At 41.2% G+C, this 27507-nt stretch overlaps 1 protein-coding gene across 2 annotated transcripts; it reads left to right on the forward strand.

Annotated features, from left to right (window-relative positions):
- The first annotated feature begins 754 nt into the window (after positions 1-754).
- On the forward strand, positions 755-27005 carry znf385a (zinc finger protein 385A). Of its 2 annotated transcripts, XM_053317807.1 has the most exons (7): positions 755-868; positions 9699-9809; positions 14790-14964; positions 21413-21772; positions 25818-26002; positions 26302-26394; positions 26736-27005. In XM_053317807.1, exons 1-7 carry the CDS (start codon positions 770-772, stop codon positions 26988-26990), a joined length of 1278 nt encoding a protein of 425 aa, XP_053173782.1. In that variant the 5' UTR covers positions 755-769; the 3' UTR covers positions 26991-27005. The 2 variants fall into 2 exon arrangements, with proteins under 2 accessions (XP_053173782.1, XP_053173783.1); XM_053317808.1 differs by lacking the exon at positions 21413-21772.
- The last annotated feature ends 502 nt before the right edge of the window (positions 27006-27507 follow it).

Here is a 27507-nt window from a genome sequence, read left to right on the forward strand (position 1 = left end):
CTTTTGCACGAGTCAAGATGACATAAAGCAACACACGCTGAGATGAAACTCATTATCATCAAGCTGCAGATGTTTCCCAGGAGAGGAGAGGAAAGTAGACTGGCAGGCAGGTGGATAAGAGGGATCCCCACTGCCTCTGTGGCATTCTTTTCTTTTCAGTGGCATTCCTGCTTCATTTGATGTGAATGTTTTAGTATAATGAAAGGCTTCGGTGATGTAAATTCTACAAAGCCCTCAAAACCCTCTGTATTACAGTGTTTGTGCACAGCAGTGTTGCTGCACTTTGGAGCTTCAGTCTTGTCAACTTGTCACGAAAAACTGAATGTCTGTCCACAACAATCATTTGATCATCCAGTTCAAGCTGTTTTTTCTCACAAATTAGTGATTGCATTTTCCACTGGGATGCCACATCGCTTTCTTGCTTCTGCAGAAAAATAATTGCTTTTGCAGTGCAATTATGACTCATTGCTCTTATTGGAATATAGTGGCACATTCCAGGAATCATCAATACAAAATCTGTAATAAACTACACATTTTGCGTTACACTTTATCAAAGTATATTAACAAAAGTATTTAATACCAGCACAGGGTACATACTGTAACCAAAACTATCACATTAATCTCAAAAGGCAATGGGATATGTGTGTGTGTATTTGTGTGTGTAAATATATATATATAAGAATATGTCTTATTTTTTGCTGTTTTTTTCTATGTAGGAGGCATAAACCGGGCAGGGGCGGCGGTGCCGACGTTCTTGCGGACCCCAACAATGATCCAGCCCCACCTGGACATGAAGCCTTTTCTGCAGTTTCCCATGGAGACCGCTCCTCCTCCACACAGCATGAGCCTCTTCCACAACTTCAACGCGGTGAGAGTTGATGCAGACACAGACACACACACTGCAGTCGTTCAACTCAAATAGTGCCGTAAGGAAAACACACGAGGAAACTGTCTCTCCACAAACTCTAGGAGTTTTAAGCGTGTATCTTAAAATTGTTTAATTGCTGCTACACATTAAGAACTATCAATTCTGTCCCATCCTTAAATCAAAGACCTAAGAATTAAAGAGCAAGTCCAAGGCCATCCTTATAGCTGCGTACTTCAAACACCACAGTTTGTTTGATGTGGTATTTATTTTAACTGAGAGGGATCTTCTTGTTTCCCCAGGCTCTGACTAACATCTTATCATTTAGATTAGACCGTAGAGACATTTAGCATTTCACCAACTCAGCATAATGTGCCGCCTGCTCCTCCAGATTCCATTAGGGAATGTCAACACATTTCTCATCAGCAATATGTAAAATCAGTGAACTTTGTGTGTGCTTTATGTAGGGCAATGCTATTCCTGGATGAGAGTTACTGCATTTGTCATTGGCTGCAAAGGGGCAACACAGCAGTCTCTTGTCACTAATTGGAAATATCTAGCATGTGCTCTGACCATGTACAATACTACCGGGATAGTAACAGGAGTCCAGACACTGTTAAACACATTTTAATGATAGTCATTTTAATAGCCCTCTATGGGCCATGACATAAGTGGGAGCTTTCTCACTGATGTTAAAACAGCAGTGTGCCCAGCAGACATGGATTAATAGAGATGCTGAAATTATGCAGGCTCTCTGTTTCCACTCCTGCATCTGTTAGCATAGCCCTGATATAATTCTTCATTCTGTCCTGCTGCCTCAGCAACACTCCCTCTGAATCCTTCTTTTCATTCTGTAACATTCAGCCCTCCATCCTCCACTTTGAACGTTAACTATTTCTGAAGGCCCACAGGGACACAGTGAATGTTAATAGCAGCTGCCGCTGATGACTGCAAGCCACACAACCACAGTGTTTTACATGCCTGTGGCCAGGAGATGGGGCCATAGGAGAGGCTTGGAGGACAGTCTGACCTTAAAGCTCCAATAAACATGGGAGTATATACTTAGAAGGTACTTGAAAGCCTGTACATCATTAGATTAAAAAAAATGGAGAAATGACTGACTGACACACTCACCCTGATACTCTAGTTGGTATTGTGCTCCCTGAAGTGTAGTGCATAGTCTTTTATCTGCGGATTGTATATGCCTATGATATATCTGCTTATGATATACATTTATGTATATATGTATTATAAGCATTTTCAAGATGTAAAGATGCAAAACAAAAATGTTGTAATGAGGGCACTTTCTTAATGTTTCATTACAAAGGACGCCATGAACCCTCAGCTTTCCCAGAATTTTTTTCATGATTTATTTAGAAATGTGTAGTTGAGTCCATTTACTGTATACACAAGCACCTTGAGTAAGAAAGTAAGTGTTTACAGCTTTGTTTACATCACTGACTATATTTTATGGCCTATTTGGGTTTTAGGTGGAAGAATATTTACACAATCAGAGAATCACATTCTGTGTGGGTCTTGTTTATTTCACATAACTGTGTATGAATGGAGTTTGAACTAGGAGAGTATCATTTCCAGTGTCTTTAGATGCTTCCTAGTATCGTTCTGTATCAACACACTATGATGAATATGGACATGCAGAATATTTCAATGAAGACAGCATTATAGCAGCAATAACAATGAGAAATGTCCATGCACTAAGCTGGGAGCTAGTTATTCTATCAGTCTATTTTAATAAGTGATCTGTGCTGAGTTTGTACAGTCTTAATGAGACTCTACTTCATATTGAGGGTTATTAGCCCCATGGTGGAGGAATGGCCTCTCATAAAGCCATATACAGCTTTAATGGTCCTCTAATGTGATTTGTCCTCTACCTGCCTGTCTCACCCAATGTGCCTCTAGACAGTGACAAGGCTGAATTATTTATCTGCAGCAGCTGGTCCTGATGCAAGTGCACACATGCACGCACACACACACACAAATCTCAGCCAAGCCGCCTGCCCTGATGTGGACTTGCTAAGGCTGAAAAGTCAGGGAGTTCCAATGAAGGTGTCTAATCATGCACAGCCGTGTGCAGACGTGTAGAGTCTCACCTGCTGTCCGTCTTCCTTTCATCTCTCTCGCTCTCCTTATAAACAGCTCACTCTCTAATAGTATGGGTCTTACTTCACAACCAGAATAATTGACTGACATTTCATCATACCTGTTTCCTCAATGGGTCTCGATTGAGGCTGTTCAATCAAAATCGTAACAATTTAGAGTATGCATTGTCCCGTTGCTCATGAGGTTATATTAGCTCTGCAAAAAAACAGAGAGGAACAGTATTCTGCTTTCTTGTGTGGTTAGAGGGGTTTTGTTGAGGCAAATCAGGGCCAGCTCTAGCCATTTTGGTGCTCTAGGTAAGGTTAGGATTTGGTGCTGCCCCCCTACGCTATGCTTCAGAGAGTGGTGAAGATAGGAGATCAAATATCCCCTTTCCAGCAGCTGGGGGCTTCTGTAGATATTTTCCTGACAGCATCTGCGCTGTTATAGGATTGATATCAACTATTACAAGCAAAAACATGTAGCTGCAGAGCAGGACAAACAACTGCTGCCTATTGTACCAGCTGTGTATATGTTCAAGCTTAGCCTAGTGTAAATTATTTGTAAATTGTGCTAACTCTATAAGTAACAACTAAATAGTTACACATGTCCCTAGGGTAGGTGCAAATCATAAAATGACACAGAATTATGATATTATTATAATGTTAAGACACCATTTTGCAAAACAGTAATCAAATAGATACCTAATTTATTGATATGATATTTCAATATCGATCACATTTAATACGATGTGCTAAGATGCCAATGGGCTTATGCACCTGTGCTTAAGCTAATGCATTTGGTAACACAGACGATGGAACTCTATCTTTGACTGTTGATTGACCTCTTGCCTTTGTTATGACTTTATGTCCAAACTAGTTAGGTTATGCCTAGCTTTATTGCTACTTAGTTAGCTACCTACTAGAAATGAAATGTCTATGTACTATGTACAGTCACATGCGGTCCAGGGCAGAGTGGAGGTAGTTCTCTGCGAGTGCTGTGATCATGATGCTCTTTCATGTCTGCTGTTCTCTGTTGCAACCAATGCCCCTCCTTGCCTGGGTCTGCTCGACTCAGCAACAGGGTGGTAATGGGTCTTCCAAAGATCTATTCTGTAGGTGACAGTAGCTTACTATTGATAGGTGTTGCTCTGACTTGCAGTAATGCTTTCTGTAAATAACCCCTGTGTCTCATGGTTTTCTTAACAATTGAGTTGATGTGTTGCACATGCCTTTCGACGAACCTGTTACATTTCAAGTAGTGACCTTGTAATGTGTTTTGATTCCCTAGTCTGTTGCAAACTTTTTGAAGGCTTGCCCTATGTACTGTGGTCCATTGTCTGTTACTATTTCATTAGAGCACCCAAATAGATATATTTGTATTTTTTGTGTGACTGCTTGGCCAGACACAACTGAATATTTGGAATATCTGTCCACAGTCAGCAAGCACTGATGTCAATTGATTTTGACGCTAGAGACTTCCATTGTGTATGTTGTTTGGGTGGAGAGGTTCTTTCGGGATTGCAAGATCTGCAAAGTCTTTTGATGTCATCATTCATCTTTGTCCAAAATAAACTTTCTCTTACAATGCGATGTGTTTTCTCACTGCCTTGATTCAGGATACCATCTGTCATGGAATCTGGAATGAGTACCTGTCTACCCTTGAGTTTGACCTCTTATTCCACTGCAAGTTCATCCCTAAAGGCCCAGAAAGCATCCAGGTCTTTTGGCAGGTCTATTATACTGTCTGGCCATCCTTGGTGAATCAGTTCCTTCAGTGCATTGAGCCTGAGGTCCTTGGCAGTTTCTTTATGGACGGTGTGCAACTCTGGATCCTCAGTTTCTTCATCTATTCCATTGATGTGCTCAATGTCAGCTTGGTTTTCAAGGTTTTGGTAACCAGCTGAGAGTATCTGCCACAACCATTTTGGTTTCCAAGCCAGTTGTGTCTTTATTAGAATGTGCTGGAGTTGTAGTGGTTCAGTATGCAGTGGTTTTGCACATGGTGATAAGCAGTTTGTCAGCTGTTATAGAGAGGAGTGACTTTTCAGGTAGGTGCGATAACGCTGCATGGCAAGCATTTCATGTTCTATGTTACTGTATCTCCATTGGCAGTCCGTTAGTGTTTTCAGGCCAAAAGCAATGAGTCTGTTGTTCTGCACCAAAGCTATGCCTGGGCCTCTCTGTTACACATCTTCTTCAACGGTTAAGTGTGTGTTTGGATCATAATATTTTAAGCAGGTGTCCTTAGTGATTGTTGACTTCACGTCCTCGAAGCATTTTGGTGGTCAGTGTCCCATATCCATAGCCCTTCATTTGTTAGCAACCCTCTTAAAGGTCATTATATCACTACACCCATCCCCCGTTTTACAGTACAAGTCCAGGCAAAGTGTATTTCTTTCTTTCTTTCTTTCTTTCTTTCTTTCTTTCTTTCTTTCTTTCTTTCTTTCTTTCTTTCTTTCTTTCTTTCTTTCTTTCTTTCTTTCTTTCTTTCTTTCTTTCTTTCTTTCTTTCTTTCTTTCACAACATGAGGATTTTAAAAATGTATTCATTAATTTATATATTGAATTTATTTTGTCCTCGAGGGCAACCAGTGCAGACCAGAAGATGGAGCTCTAAGTGACTGCCTATCTAGCATATGCCTTTCGCCAACCCTAAGTCAAAAGCTCAAGCAGCTGATGGTGACATTTGATAGATGATGTGAACATAGGGAAGAGGGGGAGAATCAAGCAGAAGGAGAGTTGGATACACAATCCTGGCTTCATCTGGACAGATCAAGTATGCATGAAGAAAGGGGAGAGAGAGGCAAGGCAAGGCAAGGCAAGGGAAGGCAAGGCAAGGCAGTTTTATTTATATAGCGCATTTCATAATCAATGGCAACTCAATGTGCTTTACATAAAACAGAAAAACACGCAATTTAAGAAACATTAAAACATACAATTAACCCTCAACCCCCACACTAATAATATAAACAAAGTACAGAAAAATAGAAAGAGAGAAATAAAATGCTAGAATAGAGCATTAAATAGCATAAAATAATCCTTTAAATTTGCTTTAAAATCATTAAAAGATAGAGGTGCAAATGAAAGATTCAAATGTAAATTGCTTTAAAAGAGCTCAATCATAAGCACAGGAGAAGAGAAGTGTTTTTAACCTGGATTTAAAAATGTTCACAGTTGGGGCTGATTTCAGTTCTGCTGGTAGTTTGTTCCAGAGAGGGAGAGAGAAGGAGAGAGAGCGAGAGAGAGAGAGAGAGCAAGAAGGGGAGGAGAAAACTGGAAAGCAGAGTGAGGGAAATGCACTACAGGGAAGCATGAGGCAGAGAGAGAAAGCAGCTTAGAGGAGAGAAGGAGGAGGCTGAACAAAAGGGACAGGCACTTGTTAGGTGATGTGTCAGTGAAAAAAAAGAGAGTAACTGAGAGATTTGAGAAAATTCTTACGGCAGACACTTCCTTCTTCTCTTGCAGCATCTCAAAGAGAAGCAGAGTGTGCCAAAAGGACAATCAAAGAAATATTAGCTAGCAATGCATCATAGTTTCTTAGTGAGTTAGTTTATGTTCAGCTTTGACAACCAACTAGGAGGCTGAATGAGTGAGGACAGTGTAATACACACTCTCAATTTTGCACATGCTGAGACCCAAACTCACACTTCTGCCGGCACACACATAGGAGGAACAATGCAGCTCCAAGCTTCTACAGACACAGAGGAGAAAAAGGTGAGTGCCTAACTGCTTGGAATGGTTGGAGGTTTTCGCCATTTTCTGTTTCTCACCCAACTGTGGCTTAATCTGGGCACAGCTCAAAACTACTGCAGAACTTGTGCTTCAAAGGCTGTTTTTATCTGCCTCAGTGCAGACTATACTGTGACTGCCAGAGTGGTCCCACTGAGATTCACAGAGCAGTGCATTCCTTGTTGCTGGAATTACAACACTTCCAAACATTTTGTTGCAGGGCATTGATCAAACACACTGGAGGAAGAATGAAACATAAAGAGAGGAGAAATTAAACTGTAAAAAAGAAGGAAAAAAAAGATGACAAAAGAGGTTGTTGGTGCATGACTTAATGCAGTCCTCGGAGGTATATTTTTACCTTTATTTAATCAGGGGGAAGTTTCACTGAGAGCAATGTTCTCTTTTTCAAGAATGCCCTTATCACATTCACGCATGGAAGTTGTCCAGTACAACACAGTCTGGTTTACTGGCCACTGCAGCAGTTGGGATAAGGGTCCTTGGTCAAGGGCACCTCAATGTCACTATCCTCACCTAGGTTTGACCTGTCTGGAGGATTGAACCGATGACTTTCCAGTCACAAGCTAGCTTCTCTGACTTTTAGACTACCATTGCCCATGTTTGACCAGTCAGGTTGCACTCTGGTCGATTTCTCCCAAAGGCTGTTCAGAGGCTGTTCTGTGGTAACAAAAGGCATCAGTGCGTTTGGGTCCTAAGGCCCTGTGAAGCTGTTGACATGACTGCTGAGTGATGCTGAAGTCAGTGGTCTGTGTGGTTTATTTACATCTGCCAGAGCACTCAGCACAGCCCCATACTCCAACTGACATCAAACTTTACAAAGCTCTCTCAGTTTGCCATTATTAAACGAGATGTATTTTTTTTATTGATAATTGATAACTGATTTGTATTACTAATGCAGGAAACACGGCCCATTTTAAATACAGTCCCTGAGTTTCTCAAAATTGGTCAGAGTGACTGAGTTAAGTTTCGGAAAATCCCTCCTCAGTTACATCACAATACTTTGCTCCTCTTTCATGAGGACATGTTTTGGAGAGCATTTGGGTAAGAGGCCATATGAGCAGCCCTCCAAAAAGGCTTGTTGGCAGCTGGACAATGTTTTTAACAGCTGAATCAACTGGATAGATCATAGCTGACCCACACCCTGAGCACTCGACTGAGTGCTTGGGGAGAAACCCATGATTCATGTGTACAGTAAATCCACTGGGTGTGTTCGGCTCTTGTTAAATTTTCTCCAGAGGGGCAACGATGGGTCACAGCCTGGACACCCACATATAATATTTAATTCACAACTGTTCAGTAATATTTGCTTGTAATGTTGGAGTTTTGGTAGCATTTGGAAGGAGTTGATAAAAATGTTATGAATTGATGTTTCATTGCAGTCCCTGTCTTATGTTTTTGGCTTCAGCTGCCTAATGCATAGTCACTGCTGAGCTATTGATGTAGTTGTTCAGACAGTTATCATCCACCAACGTCATTGCTCATTATCTACCCTCCCTCTCTATCCATCTGAATGCACAGCAGCAGCAGCAGCAGCAGCAGCAGAGTCCACTTTAGGCTGTTTCTGGGGAGAGAAATAGAGGGAGTCATGGAACATAGAGTATGGGAAAGAGAGCCAAATGAGATAAGAATGTGCGATGTGAGGATGTCCGGCCGGGGCCTCATTCTCTCACTCTGGTCTCTCTCACCCTCATTTCTCCCTCCCTCTCTTTATCTGACTGTCTCAATTAATCTTCCTCTCCCACTCTTTTGCCCTTCCAGATGGTGTGTTTTTGTACTGTCACCCAGCTAAATGTCTCTGGCCTCCTCCACATTTCTTTCTTTCTGTTTACGTTGTTTCTTTGGAGTTGCTGAGTAACAAGCCTCGCGCAGAAATTCAAATTGTTTGTGCTTGAGTTATGAGAATATTCTCTTTTCTGTCTGTCAGTCTTCAGGGCAAAGTCTTGAGCCATTTGTATATTAGATGAGACCATGGCTCTGGGTGTAAGATAGCTTAAGGGGAAGCCTGGTGATTAGCCAAATTAAACGCAGTGATGAGCCAAATTGGGTCATTTAGAGTCTGTCAACCTCTCCAAATGAACAGGCTTGCATCAGACTTGGAGGACTCTCTGGAACATTCCCTCACTGACTTATGAATTCAAAACACACACATATCCATTTTGTACTTCAGCCCAGGACTTTTGTTTCTCTTCATTCCTTTTGCATACCCATCCAGTGCCCTATCATCTTACATTTTGTCTACTTTAGCTGCAGACATGGTACCAGACAATTGTCTGTGGTAGAAATCCACACCAGCCACTGACTCCAGGCTAATGCTAAGGTCAATTAACAATGATCACTAGATAAATTCAGCTTCAAACATAGATAAATAATGGGAATGGACCCCTTTTAGATCCGTATAGGCAGCGTTGTTTGTGTCTGGGACAGAGTTTAAGTGGGGGGCTTAGCCATCGACACATTGGTGCTAAATCGAGTCAGTTAAATTTATACAGGGTGCTTAACACCACCGCACCACTTCGATGATGGACATCCCAGCTGAAACAATTAGCACAGGGACAGAAACTACAACCTGGTCAGGATCAAAAGCCTGAGCTTCCAGAGGATGAAACTGGTGTCTCAGTTGTAGCAACACATTGTCAACACTATTGACCATTTGCTGAGCATGATCACAGACATACAGTAAAAACTCAGTAGTATACAAGATAAATACTGTATACACTCTTGTCTTTGCACCTTGTCTACCCCTGCATGTGGTTAATTAGACTTTTAGATTAGAATTAGATTTAGATTCTCTCTACTTCACATTGGCCTCGACAATCAGAGGTAGAAGACGTAGCACATTCACTCCTCATGCTATTATGATGGACTGGTGTGTCAACCTAGCGCCAGGACATCGGCTGCATAGAACAGTAGAGTATGAATTATAGCTTACAGATCTCTATTTTCTCTCTTTTTCTCTGTGTCCTCCCCTGTCATTCTCTCTGGCAGATGGATCCGGTGCAGAAGGCCGTAATCAATCACACCTTTGGAGTTCCACTGGTCAAGACCAAGCGGCCAGTCATCTCCTGTAACGTCTGCCAGATCCGCTTCAACTCAGAGGTACAGGACATACACAGTATTTCTCTTCCCCCATCTCTTACGATGACTCCATTGCCCAAGTTGCATTAAGTATACTGTATTTTACTGTTTATACACCATTCACCTAATGCATATTTTCCTTAGGAATGTGTTTGGAAGGCGCTTTATTCTGTTTGCTCCCCTGAGAGCAGATATTGACACAGAGGATGTGATACATTTGTTGGGGGTTTGTTTTGGCAGTTGTGACCCCTCAGGAATTTAATTTGTTTCAAGACAGTGAGAGTAGAAGCAACAGTCAGTGCAGCACAAAGCCTGAAGTGCTGCTGCTAAAGCTGGGAGTGAGAAATATTGCCTTCTTTTTCAGGGATTTTTTGTTGCACATCAACACTGACAAACCTTGATTGATATCATGAATATGGGGGAAATGAATGTCATATTAACATGTCATGAACTAAGAATGTTTTAAGAACTAACTTAACTGCAGTATGTCCCGTCTTTTTCATGCTTTTGTATAATTCCATCAATTAATTTTAGCAACAGTTGGTCCATATAGTGTAGTTTATATCTAAACTCATAATGGGAGTTTAATGGCATGTTACACCCACAGGCAACAAGACTGATGACAAATTAATGAAAACAAAAATCATATGGAAGTATTTTATGTCTAGTGGTGCTTACTCTTCTTTGTAAAGTAATAGGATAGACACATGACAGCATCAGTGCCAAATGTCATGTGCAGTGTATAATTTGGCTGTGATTCTCCCTATTCAGTGGTGCAGACTTCGGGGCCAGGGCGTATATCCATCTACAATACACAACATTAAGGAGTGGACCGGTGCTATATATACTTCTCAGGTCTACAATCATGGTTTCCATGTGGTCAGGGAGATGCAAGGCTGTAATCTTGAGCCTGCTCTTTTCAGAGGTCTCTCTCACATATCTTCATACAAAACAGGAAACGGGCAGAGATATTTATATGATGAAATACTTTTAGGGCCATATCTAGCGATCAAATAGTAGCTCTTTAGGTAAAGATATGTCTAGTTAGATAAAGTTAGGATATACAGTAAAACTGTGAAGAATTTCAAGAATATAAATATTTAACTAAATGGTTCTTTATGGTGACAGCTAAAATGAGAAGACAAAGTTTCAAAGGAAGTGCTCAGTCACTGGCACTAGTGTGTATTTTTGCCATTATATGCCTGAAATTTAACCAAAACTGTATTGAATATAATCATGCAAGACACAGCTTTTGGACTAGAAAACATGTGCAAAGTGGTTGGAGGAATATTGTTTACAGCAACAATACCAGCATATTAGGCAGTAACCTACAGTACATGTAAACGTCTCAGAGAATTATTTTTGATAGCTGTCATCAGAACTTGTGATGTTTCGTCCTCACCGTGACTCAAGATACTGTGTGTGCATTTCATGAGCACTTGGTCTTCCCAGTGAAAATCATATATATTTGTGTGTATATGTGAGAAGTAACAATAGGTGACACCCACAGCAGCCATGACTTATGTCCTGGCTCCTGTCAAATAAAGCATAAACACACACACACATACACAAACACATATGAATCCTCAGTGTTCTAATATGCAGGACTACACTACCTCTCTGCTGTCATTGTCACTTTCAGTGTAAACAAGAAAAAGCACACACTGCAGTATATCAGTAATGTCCAACTTGCAGCAGCCTTTGTATGGTTTGTGCTGTCCTACTAAGCTTGGCTGGAGAAAAACTGTCCACTGTATTGCCATAGAATGACTCCCCACCCACACTGTTCTCATTTACATAACATCAAGTCAGGATGAATATTTCATGGATTTAAAAAATACTTTGAAGGATCCTGGGCTACATTCCTAGTCTAATTTTTCCTATTTGGGCTCTGTCTTCAGGAAAAAAAAGATAATTTTGCCCTTGATATTGACATTTCTTTTTCTGTATCTGTCATCTGTGAGTTGATGGGGTTGCATGGGTCAAAGAAAGCATTGGGGGCTTCCGATGAAATGTCTTGATCAATGTGTGTGTCTTCAAAGGATCCAGTCTTGCCTTCCTGCTCCCACGCCACGCTCCTCTCATTTCATGCATCAATTTGCCATCATTCATTCGTCCCATTTGATCTTTCTCTGTGTGCCTCTCTCTTTTATTGCCTGTCTCTCGCTCAGAAACGTTCTCCCTCCTATTCTATCTGTCTTCCTCTCTCATACTGCATTATTTACAGTGTGGAAATGCCCAAAATTGCCTGCCACTAGTTATTATAAGATGCATTCGTCAAGGGCAGGGATTAGTGTCTGGCGCTGACAGCCCTGATGCATCTTGGGAAAGAGGGAGAGAGGAGACTTGGAGGGGAAGGATGGGAGAGTAGGATAGGGTGGGAGGAGGGTGTGTGTCCTGCTGTCCCTGCATCATGTGTTGGTGTGAGGTGTTAAATGGTAGTTTATGCAGAATAACCTTGGTGGTGTACTGCATTAGTGACATCACAGGCTCTGTCGCGCTGCATTGACCAACGTCATAGCTGCTGCTGCAGCAGGACTTGGCTGATAAGTATCCCTTATTTTCTGCCTCTTCTTCTCCCCTTCACTGTTCTCTCTCTTTTGTTCACCCCCTTCCCTCCCCCACTCTGTTTGCTACAGTACTTGTTTATTGTCCCAGTCTATCTATTTTTTGTCTCACTTTTAACTTCCTCTTATTTCGTCCTCATTTTTACTTTGTCTCATCTGGAGATGCAGCTGTAACCATGCTGTAACATCACAGCTTTTCCTTCAGAATGTCAGCCATGCTGGAAAGCAGTTGTTCAGTTTGAACCCTCTGCATAATGAAACACAGGCATCCCAGGCTGATGTGGTGCAGGTTTTTCTTTCTCTGAGACTTTTGTCTCCTATATTTCATCAACAGTCCAGCTCTTTACATCACTTTCCTTGTCTTGTAGTTCCCTGGCTAGGGACCATTTCTCCAATCGTCCCTTCATTCTCTTTCCTCTCTCACTCTTGAGGACCTCACAATGACACTCAGCTGCTTGGCAGTTGATCCCCATGGCTTGGTGGGAGAGGTTAAGAAAACCTCTGGGGCCACTTCAACCATGCACAGCCACATACTTATCTATCTCCCTTCATGCCTTCATGCCCCCCCCCCCCCCCCCCCCACACACACACAGCTCTCTCCACCTTGATCTGCTGGCTTTGCTAGAGCAGCTCCGTAAGACCCCTCTGACAGTGTATAGTTACAGAGGTTCTGCTATATTCAGTCATTTGTCATCATGATTCACAAGAAACATGTGATCTTCTCTATCACTACAGCCACTGCCGCTGATTTACCGTGCCAGCTCACGTCCTGCATGCCATACAGTGAACATACACAACTGGGCTCAGCAACATTACTCATCACCCACTGCCTCCTTTGTCAAGCAAATCTATCCCTCTCCTGAGCCTATGGTCAGTGTGATGTCCTAAGTGTCTGTCAAATTCTCTAAGCCTTTCAGCGCTTATGGCAGCTGTCAGCTGTTCTTCAAGACCATGTCTCTGCCTGGCATCTACTGTAATCCAGCCACTTAATAATTATCTTCATCATTGGCCCCTTGATAAAAATATTATTTTCCCAATGCAGCACATGGCACATCTGCTCACTCTACATACTTGTTTAGATAGAGGGAGCTATTGACATGATGTGGCTATATCAGCCAAGTCTATTTGTGTTTTCAATTGAGGGGTGCTTAAACAATGATGGAGGGGAGACAAATACAGGAGGAACAGATGTCAAATAAAGTTGCATGAATGCCCCCTGCCCACCAGTGTGTGTGTGTGTGTGTGTGTGTGTGTGTGTGTGTGTGTGCGTGTGCGTGTGCGTTTGCGTGTGTCTGTATGTCTGTCTGTCTGTCTGTCTGTGTTTTCATCACACAGTCACCACACTGTGAAGCTAGACGACTGGTAACAGCTCAGTATAGCAACCCCACATCTCATCCACCATGTTGTTCCAGACTCACATACCATCGTGCAGACACACAAAGATACACAGACTAGGAAAGACTCCCCAGTGTCCTGGTAGTCTCCTGATGAATGACTAACCTCTTTTGTTTAGTCTCTGAACAAACACATTAACTAGTAGCTAGCCTTTCAATGGGAGATTGGGAACACTAGTAGTTCTGTAATAAATCTCTGCTGCATTTTTGAATGCAGGATGATCTTCAGTTCTTGGGAACCTCCTGACTCAAAATCCACATCCCTACTTTATCTATACAATGGGATATTATGGGCAGGGTCTTTGCTGTCTGGTAGCATATATATTAAGATTTTGACCACTCCACAAGCAAGCAATTTCGATGATCCAAGAGCAGCTGAAGGCAATGACAGTATTTGTGTTGTAAGAACCCACGAATGCCAGCCACCCTTCGATGATGTGTACTGTAATAATGTGTGTGTTGCAGGAAGGATGGCAGTGTCAGGGTGGGGTTTATGGGTGCTCCAGGCAGATAGTATGGCATGCCATTGACCCTGAGTTCAACTCCCCATGGCATGTCAGTCAGCATGGCTGTAGTAATGAAAGCTGGAGCCAAATACTGTTAGGGTGATAGTCAAAACTTTGAGCTGAGTAGTTATGTCCAGTGTATGTAAACAGATGATCCAGACACAACTGCTGGTCTAAGTATATTGTAAGATAATTTATAGTTAATTTGAAAACCTGACTTGGAAATAATGACATGTAAGATAACTGAGGGACATACTGTACGGGACAGCCAGGTCTAGTTCTCAGATATCTCTTTCACTGCATCACTGCATCATTGCCTCTATTTGTTCCCATGCTTGCCAAACTATCTACTGTGCCTGCCTGCTGCCTGTGGCTTCAGTCCCAAGTGTATATTGAATAGCATTCTATCATAATAACATCCATGCATGTGTGGTTGTCACAACGAGTCTAATTCACCCTGCAATGTTTTATTCACCTGCCATTGGTTTTCATTTACAGCATAAACATGATTATATTTTCTGCTTTCTCCTGTAGAGCCAGGCAGAGGCCCACTACAAAGGAAACCGCCATGCCAGGAGAGTCAAAGGCATCGAGACCTCTAAAAGTCGTCCTCAGGACGGGGACAAGCCTCATACTGTGCCCCCCACCACCTCCCCATCTCCGCCAGGAGCCCCTGGTACTGCCCCTGACAGTGAGCCCAGCAAACAGGGTGAGAGAGCAGAACATATTCTCAGTACCAGGAAGAAAAACAGAATAAGTGTTTTTTTTTGTTTTGTTGTAGCAATAATCACTGCCATGCAGGATGGTTAGGGGCTTATGCTTTTTCTGGAAAATTAAATGGAAAATATGCAAATAAAATAACAAATGCATCTATTCACAGCAGCTTTGCAGTGTGTTGCTCTTCTTGTGGTCATCTCAGCTCTCTGTGTGGTCTGATTTGGCTGCAGCACAGCTTATGGCTAACAATGCAATTCCAGAAACCTCTGAAACAACACAGTAGTGTTTATCATAAAGAGAGCATAAATGTTGAATACAGGGATGTTTGTTTCATAAAAGATTTGTGGCTGTACAAAACTTTTAAATGTCAGGACTATAATCTGCTTCATTTTGAGATGAGGAAAACATATTTTAATGACAATAACAGTGTGACACAGATGAAGCAGTGTGTTTCTATCTGTAACCCTGGACACATTAAATTAGATTAGGAAATTTGATTGAGCCTTAACTTCAAAGCAGTGGGTCCAAATCAGGCTGAATGCAGCCACAGTTAGTAAGTTTTGACTAGCACTTGATGAAAACAGCCAATGATCAGATGACTGAAATTAAGCAGGTTGATAGGAAAGTTAAACTAAAAACAAAAAGAGTCTGACCCCATTTTATATGATTGAGAAATGAGAAGTTAACCAAATATATAGTATGTATTCCTTGCAACCACTATTGACTGCTTCAGTTCATTACACTCTACAGTATCTGCTTCTCATAAAAGTGAAAATATTTACAACTGGAAATATTGCCTCCATGAAGAGAATACAGATTGTGAGAATAGTTCACTGTCTTGAAAGATACTCTTGCATCATCAGATTACATTATAGATTTGATTTGTTTTAATTTAGGGAAATATTGATAGAACAGAGAAGAGTAGACTAACCAACATGGAAATCAGACGCCAAGTGTCTGAGTGACAGGTTGATTAAAGTAGAGGCATCATTATTGTGACAGAGACAATCCACAGTATTAGTCCAGTCTAACCACAGCAATTTATTATTCAGCTGTGCAATATAAACCGGTTTGCTATACATTAATTTAGACTGTGAGCAGGTGAGTTGGCATACACATGGCCTAGTAACATGGCAGTTTCTTGGCATCTTTTCAAGGAAGCCCACTGTGGTGTGCATATGTCTATTTGTGTCTTTGCACTAAGCAAGTTATCGAAAAGTTAAGAAAATACAACATGTCGCCTGGGTTTAGGCTGTTAGTGATTAGTGCTAATACCGATAAAGAAAACATATGATATATTAATATATAAATATAGATGACACCATTAAGGAGGATGATGGACCAGATTCAAAGTCAACATCTGAAAGGACAGAGATGGTACAGCTGAGCTGACTTTAATGAAAGGTTGACAGTTTATTAGTTAATAAGGATGCAGGGCATGATCAAGATATTGCAAGTTCTTTCTTTAGCAGCATCTATATTCAAGTCTCTGTTGTCTTAGTATGACTTTCTCTCTTAATCTGTTGCTCATCTTCCTATTTCGAGCTGCAACTCAGAGGCTGTGTGCTGGGCACCTCTGCCCTTCTCTTTTCTCTACCCAGAATTTTCCATTCCCTCAGTGTCACCATTCTGTCCTTGGATCAAACACAAGGCAATGAATAGATCAGCCGTGTTTTGGTGACATTTACAAAGGTTTCTGTAGCTAAGTGTTTACCAGACATTTCCACCTTATGGACGGGAGGGCACAGAGCAAACATGATGAATGAAAAAATGAAACTCAGGTCCAATAGAGGCCAAAATATTGCTCAGCATTTCACTGTATTTAACTCTTTTGTATACGTAAGAATAACACCACTTGAAAATAGAAGGTTTTTTTTCTGTAGCTGAACCCTGAGTAGTAAGAGGTCAGTCTGTTTAACTCTCCCTCTCTCATGGGGGATCTGAGATCAGCTCCAGGCAATTCGCCATCAGTGAGACTTCAAGAGCATGGAGAGCCTGCCATGATTGAGATCCGAAAGTAGTAACATGTGAAAGAATGCCTTTTTCCATCCAAGCCTATTTCTCGTGACCCTGGAACCTTGTCTCTTCCTGGTTTTCCTGCCTGCTTGCTTATGTGTGTGTGTATGTGGTCTGTAATAGGCTACTTCTGGGGACAAATTTCAGACTTAGGACCAGTTTATTGGGAATGGATTGACTAATTTGGAACAATAGTCCCCAATTGAGAAAAAGATTTTTGGGTCAGTGGTTAAGGTTAGGATAAGGGTTATGCAATTAGTGCTGATATTTAGGTTTAGGATACGTATCCAGGAAATGAATGTAAGTCTATGTAATGTCCCCAGAAGTGGCCATGTTCTGTGTGTGTGTGTGTGAGTCTGTGTGTTCCCAGTGTGGTCCTGTCCCACTGCTTCATGGTAGGGGAACAGATCTTTGGGAGCAAGCAGCTGTGCAGTGTTTCAACTGGGAAAACAGTGTCTAAAGGATGTACACTGATATTTTGGCCGTGGAGCTTAGCATGGGGCAGTTTCTCTGAAAATGACGAAGACACACTGGTCTATACACATAATATATGCACACACTAATGCACACGTACACAAACAACATGGTCAGACCCATATGAGCACACAGATGGACAAGTAGAAGGTTTCCTACACTGTACTTCCCTTACAACACAAAGCAGCATTTGTTGATGTTTAGTGTTTTTTCCTGTGAAAGGTCTGTTTGTTGTTGTGGGGTTTTAGGCTTTTTCACAAGCTTCTGAGACATTCACACACAATGCAGTCGTAGTACAGTCTAGTATCAGTATGATGACCTTCTCTTTTATAATGCATCATTTCTCATTAGCATATCAAATGCAGTCAACAAAGATGGCCATAAACAGCACACATTAAGACCTTGCTATTGGCTAAAACAGCTAAAGGTCAGTTATAGTTTTCTGTTTTAATACTACTGGTTCCTTAACCTTACAGCTATCAGAGCAGGTCACAGGTTTTACAACCCTCAAAGAGTTTGTGGTTGCCCCAAAACAGGAGGCCCTTGGCTTTGGGGGATTTGGCATGGTGAGCTGAGGGTTTGGCTCGGCCTGCAGGCGATGGAGAGGCAGCTGTTTTCTCAGAGAGGAACACTGCTCCTCCCCCTCTTCATCCTTCACGTCTTCTTTATCCCTCTGCTGTCTGACACTCCCACTCTAATGAAGGGCCCTGTTAAAACCAACCTGATATTATAGCGCTCTTAAGTCCACACAAATACTCACAGGTGCACACACACCCAAGGTCAATTAAACAAATGACTTTCATGTGAGGGCTCGGGTTGCATGGCTATGAAGTGACTATAGTATTGAGTTACACAGGCTTAATATGCTTTTCATGCTCTTTGTTATTTGATGGTGGTCTTGGAGTTATATTTTTTGGGTAATTCACCATTTTGTTTTCTCTATTTGATGAAATTCATATCAGAAATAACCAACAACAGTTTCTGTAAAGTATAGTTTGCATGTATGTGAGTGTTTGTGTGTGTGTGTGTGTGACTCAGAGTTCGGATGCAAGCCAGACTGGGGAAAAAGGCACCCAACTGCATTATGAATGAGGTTTGGCTCTCACAAAGCTAGCATTGGGTTTCGTTTGTCATTAATCATTAAGAATGGAGCTTTGGTGACAGACAGAATCATCCTACCTAACCCATACCCATATCACACACACCAACACACACAAAAACACTGCCTACAACATGTCATACCCACACATAGACAATACCTCAATCCTATGCCTCATCCTATGCTGAAACTGCATTGTTGGCTTCTAACTTACAATAACACATGCCTCTGTAATCTATTTATCTTAAATTACACAGAGTTCATTTTACATTTAAAATGAACAGAACATGTGCACATCACTGCATATTTTTCCACCTACGCACAGGATTCATTACACCAATAAAGTTATTCTGCTTTTATTTTCAATAACAACAAAAAGCTTACTTATTGTTTGGCTCTCAACCCTGTGGGATCACTTGCATTCTGTGAACAATGAGGTACATTTTTTACACAGGCACTTCCACACTAGTTTGACAATCATATATTTTTTGTATTTCCATGAAGCCATCACAGACTAGCTAGAGTTTCACACATGAGGAATGAGGAGGAAATTTGACTCTTGCTGCAAATAACGGAAGTTCTTTTGGTGTGAATTTTAAATGAGTTTGTATTAAATCCAATGACTTTATCAACACATCCTCTCCCCACGGACTGCATATTATACATAGTTATAATTTCCTGAAGTGGATTAAGGCAACACAGACACACCAGACTACAGTGTGAAGCATCTGGACTGAGTTATCTCCCTCTGCTGACCTCTCCCAAGGAATAATACCTTCTTCTGTTCAGCTAGGAGGCCAGCTAGCAGGGAAGGAGGTCAGTTAACCGCCTTATCAATGTTTAATTAGACTTATAGCATATTCTTAGCTTTGACAGGCAGATTCTCAAGACAGGCAGAAAGTATAGCTACTCTGAGAGAATATCAAATCTGGAATGAATCTTTCATTTTGTTCATTTTAGTTTTAGGTAAATATGACAAAAAGAAACACTTTAAAATTCAGTGAGATTCATGCTTTTTGGTTGGTGAGACAGAATTCCTGGGCCTTGGAAGGCCCTGAGGGATTAGCCTCAAGTTGAACTTGTTCTAAGGGGGATGCGTGTGGGAGGCATTCACTGTGGTATGAGGTGAAACTGACTGGATGGTTTGGTATGGCAGATCTCCAGGCCATCATGGATTATTGCTATTTGGCCGACCACCTCTCTTCTTCCTGACTTGATTTTAACTCAAACCACATGTTATGGGTGCTGTGGATTCTGGATTGTCTTTCAGTTTTGCATTGAAGTCATGTGTACATGCCTGTGTGGGCAAACTACAACAACATTCGAGAGAACTGTTTTTGCTTCTCTAGCATTCTGCCCACCTGCACCTGCATGTACAAGCACTGCAATCAGCTTAACCAGCTTGGTCAATGCTTTTGCAAAGTAGGCACATAATGAGTCACAAACCTCTCCAAAGAGCACTTACACAGAGCACTTTGATCCAGTCCTGGTTTATGGACTCATCAATGCCATATAGACTCAGAGAGAGGAATATTTTTTGATCCTCTTTTTTAACAAAACATCTGTTTGTCAAAGGCTCTGTGCTGCCAGCAGCTGCAACTGGAAACTTCCAAAATGGAAAGAGAAAGAGTTTTGATCTTGGAAAGCAATGGAATGGAAAGCACTTATGGCATCTTCATCAGAGATGATGCAATGGAGTGGCCAGACCAGCTATGTAGTTACCTTTTACATAATGCACAAATTATAAGACTTACAGGATGGGATAAAAACATAAATGTATATATCACAGACCCTATTGACTCATGTCATGTGACAAAATGACATCCGTGGGAATCATTAAAAGGACATTTAGTAGTTAAAGTCAATATTTGTTATCTTCCCAGAAATACCCCATTATTATCCCTCTAATACTGTAATCTAGTGGGGCTTTTCCATGCTCAGCCTTTGGCGCTACATCCTGTGGAGTTTGGAGACGGGCCTGATGGGTCCCTGCTGATGGGATGGGGGCAGGGGGAGTGAATGCTCCACCCAAATTTAGGGGGTCTCTATTCAGCCAACACCCATTGCTTAGTGAATACCAAAGGCATGGCGTATGGAAGTTACTGACCAGAAACATGTGTCTGTAAATGTATGTATAAACATTTTCTCTGTTGAAAACCCCCTTTAGATTCGAACACATGATTCAAAAATAAGAGAACTAAGTGGGAGTGGAGAGAAAAGTGAGCACAGAATGAGAGGAGGACTCACTTAATGATATTTTCTTTAGACTTCATGTCATGCCCTGTGACAAGACAAGTTCCGATTTGCTTCAACCCAGCCAAAAAAAACAGGTGAACAGGTGTTTGGGGAAGAGTCAAAAAATGTACAAGTTGAGGTGTGTGTTTCCTATGTCTTACTGTGGAAACATTTCAATAGCATGAGACCACATCAGTGAAAGATTGGCTCAAACACTTCAAACAGCCTGGAAACATGTTAAACACGTTCCCATCCTTATACACACAGGGGACATACATTTGCTTCCTCTGATTCACTTTATACTTTAAATGAAAGGGAACTGTTTTTAATCACTTAAAGCCTATAGGAAATGAAAAGTGCTTTATGTTGGTTTGTCTGATCTACTACCCATACTGTGTTCTCCACACTTAACTGGGTGTGGTTAGTGATGTGGTTTCATTGCAGAGAGGCTTTTTCAGGCGACTTTACTTCACCACAAAGTCAATGAAATTAGTAGTAAAACACTTTATTTTACGAGTTATGCACTTTTTGGGCTACAATATGAGTTATTTAATTTTTGGCCACTGCTTTTAAAATTTAATTTATTTTTACTTTGTCTCTCTCTCTCTTTTTGCAGATGAAACACGGCCTCTGTCACAGTTAAACGGGCCCCTGCTGGCCCCAGGGCCGCTTCCCCCTCTGGCCACCCCGCCTACCCCACCCATGGACTCCCCTGTACCCTCAGTATGCCCCCTCCTGCCAACGCCCACTCCTCCCCTGATCCCCCCTTCCTCCTCCTCCCCAAGCTGCAGCAGTGGCAGCGCCATCTCAGAGCAGCCTGGATCTGTACCCCCAGTTTCAGGAGCCACTGGCCCTCAGGCCTCCAGCAGCCCGTCCAATCCAGAGACAGAGGAGGACAAGGCTAAGAAGTTGCTGTACTGCTCATTGTGCAAAGTGGCTGTCAATTCCTTGTCACAACTGGAGGCTCACAACAAAGGTGAGTTAATCTATGAGGTCTAATATGTTGATGTTGCTGTATGTTCCATAAATTGCTACCAGTCATACCACATGATGTCATTCCCCTTGAATTTGCTGTTGATTAAGTTTGAGTTGATCCTTAACCTGTTCAACAAAAACTGGACTCTGTTTAAACCACAAACCACACTGCTGTCATTTATACTGAAAACATTCATCCTGTGTGCCAGGAGGATTTAGTCAAAAAAACATTTAAGTACTTACTGCAAGATGTTGTGATAGCCTCTTATAATTTTATGATTACTCTAAAAGTGTGAAAAAATGCCATGCTTGTCAATTGAATAAATTGCTGGACAATGTAAAATCAAGAATCAGGTTGGGTTTACTGAGCAAAATCCAAAATCGGTCTGGTTAATACAAGAAATTCTAAGGTAAAGAAAACACCAATTGTTATTGCCAGTTGATTAAATACTAAATAAATACACCTATGAATATTATATTCCATTTCTGACAAGTCTGTTCCGCAAGATGCCACTCAATTCTACACACACTGCACCATTAAATTGATTATATTTTAATGACCTATTACAGATAATACCAGGTGTTTAGCACAGTATAGCTCTTTTTATGAACTGTGTTGAATCATATGCATTATTAACAAAAACTGACATTCTTTATTTTAATTTAAGGTATCTCAAAGTTATTCACACACAAGAAGAGTATACCAAATATTAAAAACAATTTTACACTAGTTAGAGCTCCTGTCCCAATTCATTAATTTGACTGAAAAAAAAAGTGCTACGTGTTTCAGGTTTAAGGCGACTCATCAGAGGGTAGTGACAGGAACACTGATCAGCAGATAACTGATCTGTTTGACATTGATAGGAATGACCTCTGTAACCAAGCACTGATCTCCTGGTTTCAGGAACTCTGTCAAGGTGCCTCACCTGTGTGTGCCTGTTCTTTCCCACTGACAACATACTCGCTCCCCTTCCCACTACTTCTTCACTCACAAAAGACATAACTATTTAAGACAGCTCTCCTTCACTCAAAGATTCATGATTTGTCTTGCCATTTGCAGCACACAGCATAAAAACATTCCCCATAGCCTGAAGCCTTCCCCTTGAAAAAGTTGCAGAGGAGGATGGTTAAGACTGCATGAGGGCTTTAAGTAGAAAAATAAAGTAAAAATAGAGTGTTATGTGTGTGAGCTCACTACAATTCCAGCCTCATCATTCTGTCAGACAGCTTTCACACATGACAACAATTTATCAGGGCTCCAAATGCTTTAATCCTTTATGCCCTAACTTAGCTGTCCCTGTGACCTTATTTCCCTTTTGAGGACAGTTTGTATCTTCTTTATTCTGGTAATTTGAGCTCACAAGGTTCATTGACTCCCTTACTTATACTGTTCATAAAGAAAACCTAGAACAGAGACGTTTATTGACAGACAGAGACATAACACACAGTGAGAGACTTCAAATCAGTTTAACTGTATTCCACTTTCCCTGAATAATGTGTGATACAGCCTGGTCAGCCAGACATGAAATTGGCTAACAAATATGTCTTCATTTTGGATAAAGTATTAATCAATAAAGTGCAATCACTGCCACTATTATGGTTAGATTCACTTCTGTCAGACTCTCAGAAATCATGCTATAATGTACTCTGATTAATAGGTTATAATTCTAAAACAAACCAACAGTTAATCAGTCTACAAACACATTTCCTGTTTACAGTACTATGTATATGCACGTCAGTACAAAATTAGAATAATAAATAGATCATAATAAATAGAATAATAATAACACACACACACACACACACACACACACACACACACACACACACACACACACACACACACACACACACACATACACACACACACACTAAATAATAAACATGGTCCATGACACGTGGTCACAGCCTGTTTGTTGGCTCCAAAGTTCAACCCCCGTATGACTAAGAGTTGAAACAGTTGAACTCTAGGGGAAATGATCTGGAAGTAATCACCCCGCACATTCTCAAAAACAAAACTGTGCATGTTAGCAGAGTTCAAACATGAAAGCATATGCCGTGCAGACACCAACACATGAGCAGTGTGTTTGGCACAGAATAAATAGCAGAAAAAAGGGAACCAGGGAAAGAATAATTTGTATGTAATGTTATTTCAACATTTATGTAACAGTTTCCTGTCAAAGCCATTGTCTATTTTTGTGTTTTCAAATGTGGCTTGTCTGCTTGTGTGTTGATTTACACTGAGTCAACCTTCCAGACAAAAAAAAATCACTGGGCCATCCATTGTCAGACTAAAATAGAAGAAAGGCAGAAACAGACACCCTAAGAGCACATTCCAGCCCCTTCTTCCCCAGTGAAGGTAACAGCCTCCATCCCCACAATTTCTCTCTCTTCTATAAAGGGATTTCAGAGTGACTTAAATTCAGAGCCAGTGACAGTGGGATGCTTTACTTTGATTGCAGAGTCACTACAATAAGTGGGTGGGGGCTGTGGGGTGTGGTTTGGTCTATGGGGGGCATAACTATAACTTTCCAGCCAGGAATAAAATGTGTTATTATTTAATGATAAACTATTCTGACACACCCTTTGGACCTCTTGAAAGGTAAAGTAATATGCAACAGCACCTCCCAGTATGTGGTCTTCTTTGCAAATTCATTCACACGAAGTTGGATTTGCCCACATTTAGAAAAACATTGAACATAAAAGTTTGAGAGTTAAGAATCTCTTTTAAATTATCTTTTTTTTCTTGCTGGATTCTCTGGAGTATCAGACCACTAACTCTGTTATTACTTGGTCTTACTCTGTGTCCAAGAAATTGATTGATTTGATCGTTTTTTCAGTCTATTAAAATATGAGACAAAACAACAAAAGAAAGAAAACTGGGAAGAAAACAATAGAAATAAAAACACTATGCATAGTCAATACTGATGTATGTCTACTGAAAACATAATATATCCTCCTTACCCATTATGCACAAATGATGACAATGTTTACTGAAAAGGTGTTGACTATAGCCAAAGCTTATGATGCCAACTCTTATCACCAACAAATCTTTACCTTATCCAGACTTATGCTACACCATCCAGATCATAACTATTTATACACATGGCTGCACATGTCTTTAATACATCTGCTATGTGTATGGATGTTTTATACAAAGGTTACTAGAAATTGTCCTGCATCATAAAACAAGTCACTATTTTGATGCCTCACCACCAGTGACTGTTATCCTGTGGACCATATCTTTGGTAATACAGCATGAACCTCATTCAGAATCAAATCTTAAAAATATATTGTACTCATTTATTTGTTCCAATTTTGACTTAACAGTGATCTTTTCTAGTTCATCACATTCGTACTTTGTGAAACAGTAAAAAGTACTGTGTTGTGCTCTCATAGCACAACAAATGTGTGACTTCAGAATCCATCGTGAGACCAGACAAAACCTGCTTCTCATAAAAACATGCCCTTAAATTTCCAAACATTGACATTTACAGTCAAAATTACTGACAGTGAGGGTTCAGTGGTCAGACACTGTCACATGTGTTGATATAATTTATCATAATGCATACCATGCATACCATATGGACTGAAATAAACATGATCAATTTCTTACTGTGATATAAACATAAAGGAGGGCTTTTAGTTCATTCTCGAGATCACCAGATGTACAGCTGTCTAACTGCAGCCCCCTAGTGGTAAGAGCACAGCACTACAACTTCATACAGTATTCAGCTCTGTTTATATTATGTATGTTGAGATTTTGTCGAGAGTAAAGCCACTGGTTCATGTTTCTTTCTTTCATGGCCAGAGATTTGTCACTGTCACTGTTTCTCCATCAGCGCTTTAAGCTGCAGAGAAATGCTGTCCAGACTCATTTCAGTTCAGACAGATGGAGGCAGCATGACTCATATGTTATAAATAGTGATTCATCTCCACTGTATTATTTCATTCTATTCTATTAGCCTCTAAATATGTAATTTCATCTTGATTATTGGTATTGCTGACCTGTGTTTGTGCTTCTGTGTGTGTCTGTTTTCCTGCAGGTACCAAACACAAAACTATCTTGGAGGCACGGAGCGGGCTGGGCCCTATTAAGGCATATCCTCGTCTGGGCCCTAAGCCCAGTGGAGAGCAGGGAGGGGGGCCGGTGGACCCTAACACTCAGGAACGAACCTTCCACTGTGAGATCTGCAATGTGCGGGTCAACTCTGAACTGCAACTCAAACAGGTGGGAGGAAGTTATGTATGGATGTTTGTATTATAAAAATATTACTACTTTACACAGAAAATAATTTGGAATTAAAAATCTTAAGATCACTCTTTTACGCTAACAAGAAATTTGTGAGCGCATGTGCCATTTCTTCCAACAGTAATTGTTTATTTATGGAACTAATCCTTCTTTTTTGTTTATTTGTTATTTCTTTTTTGTTTTTGTCCATGCTATTTTGTGTGTGTCTAGTGAGTGTCCATGGTTAGTGTTTAACTGTTTGCCTGAAAGTGTGAATCATTTGTGTTCCTTCCTTTCAGCACATATCAAGTCGAAGGCACCGGGACGGTATGGCAGGCAAGCCTAACCCCCTCCTCAGTCGACACAAGAAGCACAGGGGAGCTGATCTGACGGTAACCTTTCAAGTTTCAGTTGAACTTTGACTCCTCTTAAGACACAGTCAACAAACCTGAGATCCACAGATCAGATAGTGTTAATCTAGGACATGAGGCCTGTAAGACCTTAGAATGATCCCTACAAAAGCTTGCCAGTTGTTCTGTTTTTAGTTGTGTTCTCCTCATGAAAATATTAACTCAGTTGAACTCAAAATCGGCATCATGACAGTTCAAAAAAAGTCTGGAAAGGAAGTTCTATATCTGTTTTCACATCCATCTGTTGACCTTCTGGAACTAATCATTTTATCCCCCTCTCTCTCTTGTGTTGTGTCTCCCTGTTCACCCCTTTCTTTTTTTAGTCTTCTTTGACCTTCTCAAAGGATCTCACCAAAGCTTTGGGTGCAGGGCTGTTGCCCAACCCCTTGGCTGTTGCTGCAGCAATGGCCGCTGCAGCTTCCTCGAACCAGCTGGCTCTCCGTGCAGCAGCTCCTGCGCCCCATCCACACCATCACCATCATCTATTGCAAGGCCCGCCTCTCAGCCACGCCATCCTGAGACCTGCTCCTGGGCCCATCCGCACCACCCACGGGCCAATTCTCTTCTCCCCTTACTGACACATCCCCCTCTGACTTCGGCCAGTCAGGAGCAGCCACTCCAAAAGCACACTGTGAAGATACAAATATGATCAATAAACTGCGATTGATAGGGGAAAAAATTCAACCATTTATATACGTAACTGAAAGAAAAGCAAAGGAAAGGCGCAAACGGAGAGTAGTAGAAATATATGTCTCTCTTTTTTTCCCTTTACCTGAAACTCTCCCTCCATTTCAAAGACTTCTGAGTGACCTACAGATGGAATGAGCAGAGGAGAGATATTCATTATGCATTGAACTCCCTTGTACATCTCTTACCTCCCCTGGTCCCTCTCCCTTGCACTGTGGCCCTGTCATGGTCGCCTCAATAATTACAGAAGAAACACATGCCGACCTTTCTAGAAACATTAAACCACATGTAGTGTTACATAATTATTCTGGGCCAGGTTGGTTTTCTCCTGTCACCATGGCTCAATGTGTTCTACTCATCCTATGCACCTCAAAAACCAAGACAATAATGTAATGTCAGTAGGATAGC

Source organism: Scomber japonicus, chromosome 4 (genome assembly GCF_027409825.1).
Source record: "Scomber japonicus isolate fScoJap1 chromosome 4, fScoJap1.pri, whole genome shotgun sequence".
Lineage (NCBI taxonomy): Eukaryota > Metazoa > Chordata > Actinopteri > Scombriformes > Scombridae > Scomber > Scomber japonicus.